The 18,047-nt window shown below is 39.4% G+C and overlaps 1 protein-coding gene across 1 annotated transcript in view; it reads left to right on the forward strand.

The window, feature by feature from the left end:
• DIAPH3 (diaphanous related formin 3) overlaps positions 1–18,047 on the forward strand; it is a 458,292-nt gene that overhangs the window by 84,541 nt on the left and 355,704 nt on the right. Inside the window, exon 4 of the mRNA XM_075265434.1 lies at positions 8,984–9,088. Coding sequence (XP_075121535.1) covers positions 8,984–9,088 — 105 coding nt within the window. The remainder of the gene's footprint in view (positions 1–8,983; positions 9,089–18,047) is intronic.

Here is an 18,047-nt window from a genome sequence, read left to right on the forward strand (position 1 = left end):
CACTATGATCACAGTTATCCGAAACTTTAATTATAGCTTTAGGCGAAAATCAAAAAAAATGTCCTGTTTTATTATTGGTATGAGATACCTATTCCATTATTAATTATAAACGGGAAATCAATGGTAAATCTTGGACTTGCGTACACAATTTAAGGGTGTTTTTCTAATTGAGTCCTTATTATTATGCTATGAATTGATGTGTCCAGAGATGGTACATAATATAGGAAGGCTGTATGGATTAAGCAATTACGTTATAACTGCAAGTATTACCTAATATTGCTTACTTGGGCGCTCGTACGTCTGCGGCATGCATTACTTCAGTTTATTACTTTAACTCATTGTTTCCAACAAAGCTGCACGAAGTTACTTTCTTCAACCCACGCAAATAACCTGAATAGAATTTTCTTAATACTAATTGTAATTATTGATAGAAATCTATATGATGTTACCAGTTTACAACACTATCCTCATAAGAATGGGTTCACACGAACTTATTAAAAAATTGTCCTTTTATAATTTATATGCGCTATGTCATTTGTGTGGAGGAAACAAATAGGGAGGCCATTGATGACACTTGTCTGTGTTATTGGTAATATAGACTAATGTAGTGCATGCTGCAAAATATGGACTGTGAATCTGTGTGCAAACATCGGGGGTGAATTGCAGCATGAATTAATATGGGGCTGTGCACACAGCAACCGCACACAGACCCAACATATTATTGTGTGATTTACATCTTTAGATTAAAACCAAACATAAATTCTATGGCTTGGACTACCTATCCAAGTTTAATTCGTGGTAGGATTCCCTATAATACTCCTATCTCCTCAGTGGTTAGATACACTAGTGAAGTCTCATTTGGACTCTGTCCAGGAGAAGTGAGAATTATTCTCCCTCAGTGACTTGATCATTTACATATTTAACTTTTATTCCTCAGAATTCTTGTAATTGTAATATTTGTGTGTACAGGAACTAAAGCTCCAAGTTTCAGAAAAGCACTTTTTTTAGCTACAGATTTTGAGCCAAAGTCAAGGATGGCTTGAAAAGAAATGGGAAATATGAAGGATTCACCTATTAATTTCACTTCTTACTTTGCCACCACTTGGGGTCTTCGCGTTAATAGTTTATACATTGATGGCATAATATAGTACAACCTCTGATACAGGGGCCATTGGTGACCTAGTGAACATACCCTTTTTTGTGTCAATCTGCAGTTTTGTTGCTGAGAATATCCATCTTTATACAAATGATCTGGTGGTCTTCAGTCAGTGTCATTCCCAGACATAAAGGTTGACTGGTTTCAAAGTGTACCAGGTAGAGGTAGGGCTAAATGATCGAAAATTATCCAAACATCATCCAGGATAACAGACATGATTTTGTTCACATCGATTATTTCGGTTTGGTTATTACAATATTTGTGAGGCTCTACTTTCAGATCTGAACCGAAAACGTCTGAACCGAAAGTACTGCTATTCTACTCTGGGGTCTCTTCAGGCTACAGTGTATAATACCTGGAGTCGTGGGGGTAGTTATCAAACATAAAACCGCTGTTACTCACCTCTCCTGGGCTCTGGTGTGACTCCCTGCTGTCTTCTGGTCTTTAGTGACGTCAGGGCCAGTTACAGGCCTCAGTGGGTAGTCCATGGCTTAGTCCAAGTTTGTCTCAAGAGACCCTAGAGTATAATATAAATTTTGGTTTGGTCAACACTCACTCTTACTGTAAAAGGGATGTGATTTAAAAGGGTCATGACCTAAGTAATTGCCATTAATTGTAATTCAGGTATTGCCCAAGTTTTGATTTAGGTCATCATCGCAAAGCCCATGTCAGAGGCAAAAATGGGTCTTGTAGCAGGTATAGCCAAACATCACATTAACCAAATGGTGGAAGGCTTCCTTTAAGAAAATACTTGCATTTTTTTGTTTATCTTAACCCTATAAGTGTTGTTAAATATGTAGGTTTTGTTCTTGCCCTGTGGTCTATGATGTGACACCTCTGCAGGATATTATAACGTATACATTAGCATATAAATGGAAGGCTTTTCTGTTAGCCTTGTTTAAATAAACTAAAGCAAAATAATATTATTCATATTGACAAGCATTTTAAACATACTGTAATTTATAGGGAACAAAATAGGCTTATGGCTGAACGATGACAGTGAGGAATGTAACCTGCTAGCTTGTCTGGTCTGGGCACTTGAAGTACTTTATTACAGAACTGCTTTATTTGCAAACCTTGCTGTTTTATTTCATATACCACTTAATGTGAATTATTTATATACAACCTGCACACCATACATTGAGACATCACACCCTGGCAATGTCTTGTCTGCTATGATGGAATGTGTATCATGGAAATTACCCTCTGCTTATATGTGGCCAATATAAGGTCATATAATGTATATAGGCATTTTTAATTGTTGAGAAAGCAAGCAGAAAACATAAAAGCATATTGGTTTTCTGTAGCTGAATCAGACGCAGAATCCTTGACAAGATTGAGCAGGACGCTTATTTTCTTTTTTCTTTTTTTTCCCGGTGTCCTGCTGCAATCTCTGCTTGCCGTTTGAAAATTATGTGAAACTGAATTAGAGCAATGGTTGGCATGGATTGAGTCCGAATCCACCTCAAGATCAATTCAAAAGTCTGCAGTGTGAACAGGCCCTTAAAATTAACAAAACACTTTTGCCATATCTTCATTCCCAAACTATACAACTGTGGGGTTACTCCTGAGGCTGTTGTCTAAGTAGCCCCTTAGCTTTCACCAGTACACCTTTTGCAGGACACTAGTGATCTAGGATCCTTATTATTTGGGCAGCCCTTAGAGCTTGGTGGCTTATGTAGCCCAGGAAGACACCTGAGAACTAGATTCGGTGTATGCAGAAGACATGTACGGGATGCAATAACAGCTGTATGGTAACATAGGAGCGTGGGCAGTGTAAATATGTCAGGTGGTCATGACTACCTGGCGGGTGTGAAATGCCGGTGCTACATGTGCTCGAGACTTGTCATACAACTATCTGTCAGCTGGGCCATTGTGAACATCAGGCTAAAGCATTTTCAGGCTAAAGAGTTTCTGATTTGGCCTAGCCTTTCCTTAAAGTCTCGAGTTCAGCAGCATTCTTCCAGTTTATAGCATGGCTGTTGATTTGTCTTTGTTATCCTGGTTTATTCTGGTATATTTTCTAGTATCTTGCCCAGTTTTAAATTGTTTTTTTTTTTTTTTTTTTTTATACCCAACTAGTCTGACACTGTTATTCCCTCTTTGTTGCCATTGCTTGGCTTGCTTCTTGGTTCAGGTATGCTGTACTCTGTTCCTGATCATGTTATCTATCTATCTATCTATCTATCTATCTATCTATCTATCTATCTATCTATCTATCTATCTATATATTACTGCCACTGCTATCATCTGTTATATTCCATGTGATTCCCTGTCTAATGGTAATTACCCATGATCTTGTACTACCTTTATACATTATCTTGTATTGTATTGTATTGTACTCCATATATTTCCTCTTGTAACTCTCCGACCATTACACCATTCAGCACTAAGGGCATCTGAGTAGTAAGAGACACTTTTATTAGCTAAAAAAGTCAGCTGCTATAGGTGAAGCTGATGTCAAGTGTCAGCGGTATATCAAGAACAACTAGAAGAACTTCTCTAGCTCTAAAAGACCTTATGTTCTTGCATTATATGAGCCACATATAATGTATTTAAATGGTTACTTTGTAATGCTTAGTTTCCATTAAGGTGGTTTTCAAAGTTATTTAAAGCAGCAAAGTAAAGGCATTTTTTCTTTCTTTTGTTATTTACCTATTTTACCAGTGTATAGAATTCAATTGGTATTACCTTACATTGCTGTCCCTTTCTACTTGAATATTCGCGGGATCCTTCTCTTCAGTTCATTAGGTAAAAGGAAAATGTTTGTTTTGGTACCGTGTTAGCCAGTGGTTATAAAATATAAAAAACAAAAAAACTTTGCAAGTCTTCAGTAGGTGATACCTTTTTTAATGGCTAACTCATAATGATGACAGAATATGACGTTTCGAAGCTTCCTCTGAGCTTCTTCTTCAGATATAACTAAAAACACCTTCTAGAGGCTGCATATTTATAACTGGACACAGGGGTAGGATTACAGGAGGGAGGGGGGAAGAGGCTTATTACTATATACTTATAAAAACAATCAATTGCCAGATCCCAGGTTCTTATCTTAATGGCTGTCTTAATGATTTGTATAAAAAGACATAAACCCACGTGAGATGTTCATTCCATTGTCCAGCGTCTGTAATAGGGTCATGGCCTTGTACTAATAAATCAGTCGCTGTTTCCTTGATTTAAAGTTCCCTTTTAAGATCTAGATTTTCATGTCATTTATGATGTTATGATCATAAATATGCAGCCTCTAGAAGGTGTTTTTAGTTATATCTGAAGAAGCTCAGAGGAAGCTTCGAAACGTCATATTCTGTCATCATTATGAGTTAGCCATTAAAAAAGGTATCACCTACTGAAGACTTGCAAAGTTTGTTTGTTTTTTATATTTCAGTTCATTATGCATTTTCCTTCTGACCTGCTGAGAAGTACATGCCTCTGTCTATCCAAAAAGCAACACCAGAGCTTCCTGTTCTACACAGGCTCTTTACAGAGAGGAGACACAAACTCCTCTAACAGCTATTGCTGATGATTAGACACTTCCACATTGTTATGGAAACTTCTACAGAAAACCAAGCGCTAAACAGTCTCTGGATAAAGCTGGTAAAAGCTTATTTAGAAGTGAAGTACTATAGATAAAGCTAAAAAACAGAACAAAGAGACCTAGCTATGGACACTTCTGATAGGGCAGAAAATAATGGCAAGTGTCCCAAAAAGGGGGCTTTTTAGCCAAATTTCTGTCAACCAGTCATCAGAAGATCCCCCTTACAATCAATGTCACTATCCTATGAGAATAGGCATAATTATGCATGTGAATCTGGGCGACTTAAATAGGTATTTCCATCTCAATGATCCTTTATATACAGCTAGCTTATTTAAATTGAAGAGTCTTCCAAAATAAGAGTATATTGTTTTGTATTGCTCGTATATCGCTTTAGCAATGCTGCTTTTTTCCCTACTATGTAAAATATCATCTCCCATTGTCTCCACAGTGTTTCCATAGAGCCAAAGCTGTGTGATAATTCAGGACAGATGACGTCACTCAGTGCTCTCACTGTTACCTACAGCTCTGACGCAACTAATTGCAGTTTGCTGATAAAGCCCTGTCTCTTATCTGAGTATAAGTATGAATAAAACACAACTTTTATTGGATACTTAAATATAGACCTATACCTATATTCCATAGAGAAGGGGCAAGCCCCCATGAGAACAAACAACCTATGTCTAGCACGCACATATGTTGACCTATTTATAATCTCTATTTTTGACATGAAATTTCCCCTGATGAACCTGGTGTTTAATTAGCACTGGGGGAAATGCGTAGGAAAATGGAAAGTGGGAGAGGCTGTACTGAATGCTTTATTAGGAGAAACAGGAATGTATTTTCTATCTACTGATAACTTATTCAGCGCTCAGTGACAGAACATTAGGAGATTGAGACTTTGGAATGTTTTATTAATCCATATCTTGTGTGCTTTTATTGTTGGTGCTGTTTGGTGACTAGCAACTATTCAGCTACTAGTGTGACTATCTACTGTTTCCGCTGTTATTATTGATTTGCGGCACGGTTTCAACACCTTTTTAGTGCAATACTAGGCATTTAAAGGAGATGTATTAATCCTTATATATGTGTGAAATGGCATAAACTGGACGCAAAAAGTTGCCAATACCTATTTTGCTGCTTTTTTTTTTAACCCCCCCCCCCCCGCCCCCCCAAAGCTGGTGTATAGATCTTGCTAAATGCATATAGATATACCTAGATATACCCGAGTGAATATAGAATATTGGCAATCCTTTAACCTCAAAGGCTTCTAATAAATACAAGTATACCACATAAATTTCTGAGCTTTTTACTGTATATACCTTTTTGTCATGTTGCACGTAAATGAGATGTATACCACTGTGTCTATCCAGTGACATATGATGGAGGTATATATCAGGAAATTCCCCTAATGTATTCCTACCAAATGCAGCTCCATTGAATAATACATACTGTATATATTTATTTTTTTTAGTTTTGTTTTTTTTCTTGTGATAAACTGAGAAATTAAAAAAGGCAAAAAAAACCAAAAAACCCTTTTGTATTTTCTAGAGAAATAGAAAGGTAAAATGTGTCCACCATGTCTATACAAATTGTCAGTGTAATCATTTCTCTAGGGGTACGCTATACATTTGGATTAGCTATTGATTTTAGCCACCCTAGTAAATGAGCAGGTCTTGTTTTGATATTGAAAAACATTCCGTGACTCCAGTGTTGGTGGATAAAGAACCTGAACACAAAATGCGCACGTAAATGTTGACCTTTTCCAAAAATCCGCCCGCTGTCCTGAATTTCACATCTTTTTATTTCTAGTTTATTGCGAGCGGATGCAGATTAAAGTAAAATCCACCCTTCCAATGCAGTTTAACCTCTTTCCTCTACAGGTGACATTTTGGAAGCCGTATTTTATCAGAATGGCTATTTCTAGTCAAAATACACTGAATGCATTGCTGTTTAGCTGTAGAATTCCCATTCTTTATGTATACCAATTACTTGGTTTTGCGCACAGCAGTGTTTTATTTGCCGACTTTCTAAAGTGTTGTGGGTGCAATAATATTTATTTTCCTGCTGAAAAAGGCAGCAGGTTAACACGAAGCGACAAGATGCACGTTTATAGTGATTATCTTCAGGTACTGTGAACTAGCAAATAGCTAATATTATCAGATACATCCCCTTCACAAGTTTACATAGCCCGTAGTAATATCCCTGCAGCACTGCCTTCGCACGTTATTTATGGTAGGCCAGACGCACTTGTTTTCTCATACTTCTCTTAACTTCCTATTTATTCTGGTTTTGAAGACCCAAGGGGCGAAAAAAGTATTAATGCCCATAGCAACCAAGAAGATTTCTTCAATTTTGAAAACAACTTTAAATAATAAAAAATTAATTACCAATAGATCTTGAGTCTTATTGGTGGCTGCCATGGACATTGCTTTATTATTGTCCTATCTTATGCTTATTCTTAGTGGTCCAAAATGAATTTCCTCCTCTTGATGTACCAGTGGTTCCCCCGCTCCCCAGTAGTTAGTCATGAGCTGGGAACCCAGCATGGAAACTGCTTGAGTGCTCTCTCTTGGTTTACATAGAAATGTTCTGTACACCGCAAGCTGCCCCGTCCTGTTCTCTGCCGACTCTGTGAGAGGAAACCTCAAATAGATGGGACCTCAAATAGATGGACCATCTCCTCTTCTCATGGGACCCTTTTGTAAACAAGCTTCTTTTAGGAATCCTGTGCTTTGTGCAGCTCAGCCTGCCATCACTGTGCAGAAACTGAGAGTTAGGGCTCGTTCACATCTGCGCCCGGTCTCCATTCTGCAGGTTTCCGTTTCCTGCACAAAACAGAGGCAGGAGACGGAAACCTGCAGGACTCTCACCCATTCATTTGAATGGTTGAGAAAGCTGTCCGGCCGTGTGCGGTGGTGAGTGTTTTATGCTCTCCGCCGCAAAACAGTTTTTTTTAAATCCGGACACAGAGTCGGACATGCAGTACTCTGTGTCCGGATTAAAAAAAACGGTTTCGCGGCGGAGAGCATAAAACGCTCACTGCCGCTCACGGCTGGACCTGGTCTGTGGTTTCCGTCTTCTTGCATGCAGAAGACGGAAACCACAGAACGGACAGCTGAACGCAGGTGTGAACCTAGTGTCACTGATCTAGTCCCCAGATGGGAATTACTCACACGAGTCTTAGGCTGGTTGCGGACGACCGCATGATGCAACTGGCCGGCCATGAATTAAAAGCACACGCGGGGGACATGAGGATGTCTCCCGTGCGTCCCACAGGCCACAGCTCCTCTCATTAAATGAATAAGAACCACTAAAGTATGGGGCGCAAAATAGGACAGGAATAGGACTTATTCTATATTTTGCGGGCTGTCCGTGAAATACACAGATAGTACATTGTACACTGCCACGGTCAACTGGTCTTACACTGACAGGATAAAGGAAGAAGATTCCGAAATACCATTGAGTGTGCAGAGAACTGACACATGCTGGCACATAAAGCATGATGTTTTTACAATAGAGTCAATGGGAACAGACTCACATGGAAGGGATTGTCTGCATCATTCACTCTACTGCCATCAATGTTCATTGCTTTCATCATATGGCGGATGAAATCAATGAACATTCATAATTGTAATGTGAACACTCCCTTAACTGTATGCAAATGATCTTGAATATAATAGGAGAACACAGGTCAGAATATTCTGTTTTTGTGTTTTTTTTTTTTTTTTTTTTAATTTTCTATATATGGATTTTATTACAAGTTTCTAGCTTCTTTAGGTGCCTGGTATGTATGAAAATGCGCTGGGGGTTCCAACCCCTTTAATTAAAGCCCTTTTAACACTGCATGGCACTGGATTGGTTTTGCTTGCTTGAAACACTTTTTGCTACTTTTTCAAAATGGAAAACGACAAAAGAGTCTAGTTCTTGTTTAGTACCTGCTTAAGTTTAGCTACCAAATGAGTTGATGTGGTACTAGTGGATCACACACTTCAGCTGGTTGTCACTATACTGCACTTTCTGCAATGGAAAACAAATGACATGGTGTCTACACAGAATCCAGGCAAAGGAAAAGTGCTTAATGCTTTGTATATAATGAATGTATGAAGATTATAAGGAAGGGGGCTGCATGTATCAGGCATTGGCTACTCATGTACCACAGTATGATATGTCGACCATGCTCAGCTCTCCTCATTCAGCCTTTGTTGATCAAGTCATGATCTCACAAGAAATCAGTTACCATAATTCTTTGTTTTATTCCATTCCCAACCTCTTTCTTTTATTTTATGCTCCAGGAAGACATGAATTTAAATGAAGACCGAAAAGCACCACTGCGCGAGAAAGACTTTGCAACCAAGAAAGAGATGGTCATGCAGTATATTAGCACTGCTTCAAATGTTGTAAGTACACTCTGAAAGTTTTATATTTGCCAGCATTTCCTATTAAAGTATACCGTAGCTTGCTTTAAAGCTTTTCAGCAGTAATGAGAGGAAGCGGTGAAGTGTGGTTTTGTAGAGGTTCATATGGGACACGTTGCAGAAATATAACATTAATTAGATCATTACAGAAATGAAAATGTAGACCAGGAATCGGTTACCTTCTGATTCATTGCCCGTAAAGAGGCTTCGGATATTGTCATATGATATAAGGCTCATAGAGCTCTTCCAGGAGGCCCCCCATAGATTGCAGCCACACACACAGCAATATTTACAGATCACTGCTTTTGTTGTATTTCACACACTGTTTTCTTTTTCCCATTTTAGTCTTCTCTTTTATATCTTTCTACTATGCCATGTATAGCAACATCTGCAAGGATTTTGTGCTCATTGCCCATAAGAAGCTTCTTTCTAGTGCATGGATTGTGTGAGTCTGCACAGTAGTAGAAATCCCTTCACTACCCATATCCAGACAGTCTGACATAACCATAATGAGAATGTGTGACCACTGGCTCCAAAGAACACTAAAGGGGTGAAGGTCAAATGAACAGAGAAACTTGTGGTATATGGTATAACAGAAAATTAATATTTATTCTTGGGACTGAGCTTGCAGATTATGGAAAAGTTGCATTTTTTCATGCAGATTTAGGGTCCCCCCCTTCCTTTAGGCTAAAGCCCCACATTGCAGAAACACAGCTTTTTTGTTGAGTTTTTTTGAGCTAAAGCCAGAAGTGGATTGAGTAAAAGGTGTAAGTATAAGAGGTTTCTATATATTTCCGATTCTTTTTAAAGCCATTCCTGACTCCGGCTCAAAAAAACGCAACTAATACTGCAACAAAAGAAGCTGCGTTTCTGCAATATGGGTCCCTAGGCTGAAGGGGTTTTCCTATCTCCTTGTTTCAGCAGTTTGCATGTTGCCTCTTCTTCTCACTTCCTGTATTTCTCTCCCCTTCCTTCCTCTCGCTGAGCAGAACACTGAGGTACCCCATTACTTATGCAGATCATATAATATGCAGATGCTTGTACAGAATTAACAACTCAGTGTTATTTGTGTGTTTACATTGAGAGATAACAAGACTCTGCTTTATCAGCAAACTGTAATTAGCTGAACTGATTGTCCCACTGGCAGTGAGTAAGTGACATCACTTGTCCTATCTCACAGGTCCTTGGTCATAGCAATGCTGTGTAAACAATGGGAGAAATAAGTTCATATAGCAAGAAAAAAAAAAGCATAATTTCTAAAGTAATATATTTAGGAAAAGTCTTCAGTTTACATAAATTGCCAGTATAGTTAGGATCCTTGATATGGGACAACCCCTTTAAAGCTAATGCCTGAAATGGATATAAAAGAAGGGAGAAATATTTTCCATTCCTCTTCAAGACGTACTTGGGCTTTCTGCAAAGGTTGAACTCAACCTAAACAGGTTTTCCCTTCTCTGTATTTCTGACCATATTCATAGTTTTCCATAAATATCTAATATACTGGAGTGAATGGAGTGTGACCCTCACGTGTACGTGTCTCTCCATTCACTTTGTATGGGAGATATGGAAATACCTGTAGCTGCCGGTGAATGGAGATACGTGCGGCCTCTTTCCTTCACTCTCTGGAACAAATAGGGCCCGACAGGTCGAGACAGATGCAGGTTTGGGAAGTGGCTATTAGGTGTTAATGTAATATCCTATGGATATAGACCTAAATGCTGAGAGGAGAAACCCCTTTAAGGCTTGTACAATAACTATTTTTCTGTTAGGAGAACTATTTTTTTTTACTTTTTTTGTCCAGAGTGTGCCTTGATCTTCTCAGGGGCATCTCATGCACTGACAGATTCACTGTAGGTATTTGCTTTCTCCAGCCGCCCCCACCATGTATATAAATCACGGTGAAGGTGAAGCCACAATACCTTGTTAACTTCTCTTGAATGAAACTACTAGAGGACACTTATATAACAGTACTGCTGTATTTCACACTTCTAAATAAGTAACTGGGCTACATTATGAGTGCAGAGCAGAACTTTAAAAAAGACTATCCCTGGAAATAAAGGTATTACAATAGCTGCTATGCTGTATATTATATATTTTGCTCAGTGGCATTATTCTGTATTCCTCATTGTATTCTAGTAGTGTGAATTAATGCAAAATGTGTGTGGCTAGAGATTATTAAATCTTTTTCTAATGTGCTGGGCTTATTCTTCCTTCGGATCCCATTTATGCTCACACACATCTTGTTCAGCATCTCTATTGATATAGCTGGCAGCACAATGGCTTCCTAGAAGTGTCATTGCACATAGTGCAGCTGGTACAGCTATCCAACTTGCTTCTTCCTTGGGGAAAAGAGCTCAGCAGTTTGTTCTCCAAATAAATTACTTTCTTTTTTATGTAAGTTGCAGCAGGAAACCACTTGAGGGATTTTAAACCAATCTTTGAGAATCTAAATATACTGCAGATGTTGGTTCAATTAAAGTCTGATGAGCAGAAAGTCTTCAATAGATATGAATGTGAAATGATCTATTATCATATCGAGGGGAAAACCTGCCCCCCAACACAATGCGTTTGGTGCTCGAGCTAAGGCATAGGTGCTTAACGTTAAAAATGTAGATGGAAGGTAGGATGTCTCTTTGATACATTAACCAACTGGTTGTGCGATATGGAACTAGTTAACATTTGCATGAATAAATGAAGGACTTTGGAGCTAATAATTAAATATGAATGGCAGAAATAATGAAATATTAAAGTTTAACTGTTAAGACTGGAGAGGTTTTTGCAGCACGTTCTTTCAAGTGTCTGCTGTAACACTGGCTGCACACTGGAGTTCTTTATGTGTTTTATGGGGTTTGATATGATGTTTGTTCTGCCTGGTTAAAGGGTCATGCTGAAAATGTTGTTGTTGTTTTTTTAATTTTTTTAATTATTATTATTGCAAAGTATTTGCATTCGCCACTTATTTTTAACATGCTTATGTATGGCTGAGTTCACATTTGCATCAGAGTATCTGTTGGAGACTCTGTTTGAGACTGATGAATATCGGTGGGGACAAAAGTCCGGCACAGAGGCCCCTTTTTTTTTTTTTTTACTCGCTGATTTCAGTTTCGAAACGGTGAACTATAAAGGGTTTGCTGGTTTTCGTGAGTGACCTCTATCATAGCGGTCTGGCAATCCATCATTCCTCTTCCAAAGGATCCAGGCAACAAGGAGTCCAGCACTACTGTGAACCTAGCGTAAGGCTGAGGCCACAGTGTGTGATTTGCAGTAGGTTACCCCCTGAGGTCTACAGTAGCAACCTTGTCGATAGAAGTTTATGTAAATCTCATACACATATTGTGACTAAAACCTCCACCACAAATTTACTTCCACCATATTTTTTAAGTATATTAAGTATATTCGATGCGCTTAAGCCCTTGCTGATCGGCCGCTTACACGCATTCCTATGGCAGCGAGGTATTCGATTGAATACTGCTTGCTCATCTCTACTTTTAAGTCTTGTCTATAACTTTATTTGACCTTTTGGGATAAGCTGACTTGTATACATAAGGAGTAACACTGTTTTTGATCATGATATGAATTAGATTTTGCATTATTTAGAAGTTTTCCCACCACGGCGTACTGTATTTGCAGTTTTCATTCTTTTCTGGTTGGTGGAGACTAACTGCTATACACTGCACACAGCAAGTACAGAAGAATCTGCTCTATAATGGTCTCTCTCACTCAGAAACTAAATCCATGATCATACAGTACATAAATAGAGTAGTACTGATTTGAACAGAGTGCTTTGGTTGTGATAGAAAGCTTCATATTCAGTTATAACCTCAGACAGATTAAGACGGTCTTTCTTCTGTTTATCTCCTGCACTTCTTGCTTACTATTTACCCTCCTTTTTATATAGGATTCTAGGAGTATGATTTATGAGTTTTATGACCTGCAGTCTCTTAAGATGAATAGAGAAGTGATTTACATAGTGAAAGTTTATTTTACAGAGGGAGGGCGAGCAGAAAGTCATTTCTCTGTGATCAGATGGATTTCAATGTTTCGCATAATCACCTATACTGTATTTTGTATAAAATGGTTGTGCCTACTTAAACCCGCAGCATCTCGGTTATCTCTGTAGCTTTGCATTGCAAAGGGTGAAAGTAACAAAGAGCCTGCAGAGAGATCTATTTTGTTTTGGATTTTTCTGCGGAGTGCTTGTGCTGTGCACCTTCACCTTAGAATAAGTTCATATGACTCTCTTGCCGTTTGCTGAGCTCTAGTCTAGGTTTGTTCTTCCTGGCTCCAGTGAGTTCACGTACATCCAGGTCTCTGATCTTGTGTTCTCTATTTTTCGGGGCCAGTAGCACCTAACCATACACTTTTTGAGAGGCTCTGTAACGCTGGTGCTGATACACAGGGGCTAATCTCAGATATATATATCACTTCCTCTCGGATCCCACTCCTTATGCTTTACCTAAACACCTCTACATGTCGCGATGGGAGACCTATTTGGGGCAGCCTATCTCAAATACTGATATGTCCCTTATTTGGAATAGGGCTCCCAAGACTTCGGGTTGTGTCGTTCACAAACAGAATTTTTTTAAGATGTTGATGCACTGGTATCATACACTGCCTCTTCTGCACTCTTTTGACAGGTCTGTCCTGAATTGTTGCTGGCGTTGTGGTACCCGTCCTGCGCATATCTTCCATCTCTTTTGGACTTGTCCTTCCCTCCAGCCTTATTGGTGCCAGGTTCGAGGCATTTTGGAACGGGTGGTGAGGGGTTAGTCTCCCCTAGTCTCCCAGGATCTATCTCCTTCTTCCTCCCATTAATTTGTGCAAGCACACCTTACGCCTTCTATTACTTCTCCTCACCTCTGCTAGGTGCTTGATAGCCAAGCATTGGCGACAGCTCGCCCCTCCAGCACTTGAGGAGTTGTACTCTAGGATTAGGGAAGCGCGGTCTCTGGAGTATTAGACAGCTTTGCTTAAAGAGGACCTTTCATCAGATTGGGCACAGGCAGTTCTTTATACTGTTGGAAAGCCGACAGTGCGCTGAATTCAGCGCACTATCGGCTTTCCCGATCTGTGCCCTGGGTAAAGCGCTATCGGTCCCGATACCGTAGCACTTTACAGTCAGAAGGGCGTTTGTGACAGTCAGTCAGGTACGTCCTTCTCCACATCAGCGCCTATCGTGCTGTACAGTGTGAGACCGGGGAGGAACGCTCCCTCCCCTCCTGATAATACTCGTCTATGGACAAGCACTGTGAGCAGAAGGAGGGGACGTTCCTCCCCGCTCACACTGTACCGCGCGATAGGCGCTGCTGTGGAGAAGGACGTTCCTGACTGACTGTCAGGAACACCCTTCTGACTGTAAAGAACTACGGTACCGGGACGGATAGCGCTTTACCCGGGGCACAGATTGGGAAAGCTGAATTCAGCGCAACGGCTTTCCAGCAGTATATGGAACTGCCTGTGCCCGATCTGATGAAAGGTCCTCTTTAACAATGAAGAGGAGAAGTTTCATGCTGTTTGAGACTTATGGGACACGTTTTGGGCTACCCATGCTCTCTGACCTGCAAATATCCGGACCTCCCCCTCTCCTGTTGATACTTTTTCTGGTCTCCTCCACCTTTTTGTTCTCCTGTCCTGTCATACCCTTGTTTGTCGTCAATTGTTTTGTCCATGTGAATTATTTTTTTTTGTTTCTAATACTCGACATTACTTTATCAGTGTATTATGCCTTTATCCCCTTTGTACAACTTTTGGTTCGTATAAGGTTTGTTGTTGTATTTCTTTATTGAAAAAATCCTTTAAATAACCAGTTAAAACAGAATAAGTTCATATTTGCGCTCCTGTATTAGTTTTTCTGTAATCCTGTAGAAACTGAAACAGTGGTAAGGGCAGTGCCCGATCCATTACATGGTGGATAGCAACAACGCCCAGCAGACCTCTCGGACTGTAGTGTGTTTCAGTGTCTTTCAATGTATTGGCAAAATAGTGTGGAGACTCTGATGCAAATGTGAACCTAGTCTAGGAAAGTATATCCGTTTTAAAGCCCACTTTCTTTTTCTCTGGTTATGATAGTTTAACCCCTTTGAGTTGTTCGTACATCGGTTTATAAGAACATGCAGGAGATTTCTTTTCGGTTTAATGGTAAAGTGAGATGATTCATAAATAGAAAAGTTATCTTATATATTGTTTTGTAACATCGTCTTGTTTAAGATGGAAATGTTTTACACAGTCAGGCTAATATCGTTCTCTTCCCTTATGTTATGACATCTGCTCAAGCAGTGTAAATTAAAATGACATGCAAGATCTGCTGAGATCACCTGGAGCCATCAAGTTTTGCCAAGAAAATCCTCAGAATACAGCTTTGTTAAACGGTATTGAAGCAGCTGTGCTGTTATAGTGTGTATATGTTAGAGGACATTTCTATTCACTAACATGATAATAAATGCTCAGGAGAGCGTCATCTTTTATGTTGCATTTCTAGTAAATTCCAGCAATAGCTTTTGATGTTCTAATATTGTACATTTTTTAGCATTTCTTTTAGTTTGTAGAATACATGACTTTAAACAAGTCTTCGAAAAATTGCTACTTTTTCGAAGTCGGGTGGACTAAATACTGTAATTTCTACCGAATGGTTCTTGGCAATATAGAAAAATACATTATATGTGCAAAAATATATAGAGAAAGGAAATGAGTTTGGGTTCCTCCCCGCTCCACAGTACAGCGCGATAGGCGCTGTTGGGCAGAAGGGCGTCCCTGGCTAAGTGTCAGAAACGCCCTTCTGACTGTAAAGCGCTACGGTACTGGGACCGATAGCGCTTTTCACCGGGCACAGATTGGGAAAGCCGATAGTGCACTGAATTCAGCGCACTGTCAGCTTTCCAGCAGTATATAGAACTGCATGTGCCCGATCTGATGAAAGGTCCTCTTTAAGCAAAACTGCTTTGTTTGGCCGCTATCTGAGATTATTCACTTCATTGTTTACACTTCCATAACCACGGACCTGAGGATGGTCTTATCTCTCCGCCCAGGACAAGTGAAGTAGCTCCCTGCTCTCAAGAGGGTAGGGGGAGCTGAGTGCTCGGTGCTTGTATTTCTGAGCTCTTTTTCCTACAACGCTTATCACAGAAACTCCACAGAGGTTTCCTCTGCAGACTTTCTGCTTCCTTTATACCTATAGGGAAACCGTAGGAGTAAGTGAAATGCTACAATTTCCAAAACCACAACAATTTTGGAAATTGCTAGCATTTTTGATGCATGTATTTTTCTGCAATGTGCGGATGGGATTGCACACACTATATACCTACACACGCATACATATACCATATATACTCACAGATATGCATTCATATATGCTCACACATACATTATTATAGTATATATACTGTGTGTGTATGTATATATATTTAGATTTAGATTCATTCATATACCATATATATCGAATAGATAGTTGTGAGTGTGTGAATACTACATATACTCTCATATATACATGCTCAAACATATACATTATTATAGTATACTGTGTATATACTCACACTTACCTGTATACAAACATACAGTACTCACATATTATACAAGACACCTACTTTAAACAAATGTACACATATATATACATATTATACCGAAAGGCTACATTCACATTTGCCTGAAGTGAAGCATCGCAGCAGACTGCTCCCTGTCTTCCCCACATGCTATAATGTGAGGGAGCAGCCAATAGGGGGGAAGTTCAGGCAGCAGGGACAAGTCTTTATATAGCTGCTGCAGCTAAGTAGAGGATTACAAGCAGCCATTAGCTGATCCTGAAGCTGCACATGGTGTCCTCCTGATATATACTTTCCCTATATGTCGGGAAGACACCATGTACAGCTTCAGTATCAGCTAATGGGGCCCCTGTGTGTTGAGGCAAATGCATTGGTCAGGTGTCTGATTGGGGGCACCTGACCATCCCGATTGGGCCACTAACCAATGCATCTGCATTGGCAAAATGAAGACGTTCAGTCAGGGCTCGGGGATTCACTGGTTCCCCAGTGGGCCAATCTGATCCTGACTTTATTACAGGGCGGTTTGGACACTAAACCTTGATCCGTAAGGGTCTGTGCAGTGGACAGATTCCCTTTTAAGTCTTTGCTGTGTCTGTCCCATATAGAGAGCACAATGGTGAAAGTGTTTTTTTTTTTTTTTTTTCTCTCACCATTAAGACACAATGCAAAAAAAAAAAAAAAAAAAAAAGGCTAATCCTGTGGAGTAGAAAAAGCAAATTACAATAATAGTGAGAGCCGTGTTCCCTGTATGCTGGCAGTGGAGCTGCAGGTTAGGTGGTAAGATTTTCTAAGATTCTCATTCAGATTGGTCTTTTTATGTGTAAAGAATTGTAAATGTGCTACAGTAGACATGTCGGGTGATGCTGATTTGTATTTTTAATTTAGAAACCAATTATAGAAAACAATTATTTACTTTTTTGCTATGGGAGACTGCCACTTTAACGGACGTAGCCTGTTATTAAAGAATTCTTCTGTGAACTAGATAATGAGGGGCTAAGATTTTGACAAATGAAAATAAGAGCTAATTGGTTGGGATTCATTGTATCTTTAATCTCTTTCCTTTCTTTCTACTTGGCTGCACATAATTGAAGAGTGAATGGCTCTGCCAGTTTATTGGCAAGCATGGATTTGATGATTCATCAGAAAACCACTTGATTCTGTGTAGCTCTTTATATGCTGTACATTCACTACACAAAAGCTTCGCAAACAATGTCATTTAGCTTGGCATGCTCAGAGCGCTGTATGGACTGTGGCTAACGGATCTGGCAACGCAATGTGTGAAGTCTGATATATGGTACCCCTAAATAGATGAAAACTACAGTGAAGTCACTCTTAGTATGAATTCTACTTTCCTTTGAAATTATTAATAAAGTATATATTTAGATACATGGACACAGAGACACTAT

This window comes from Leptodactylus fuscus, chromosome 2 (assembly GCF_031893055.1).
Source record: "Leptodactylus fuscus isolate aLepFus1 chromosome 2, aLepFus1.hap2, whole genome shotgun sequence".
Classification (NCBI taxonomy): domain Eukaryota; kingdom Metazoa; phylum Chordata; class Amphibia; order Anura; family Leptodactylidae; genus Leptodactylus; species Leptodactylus fuscus.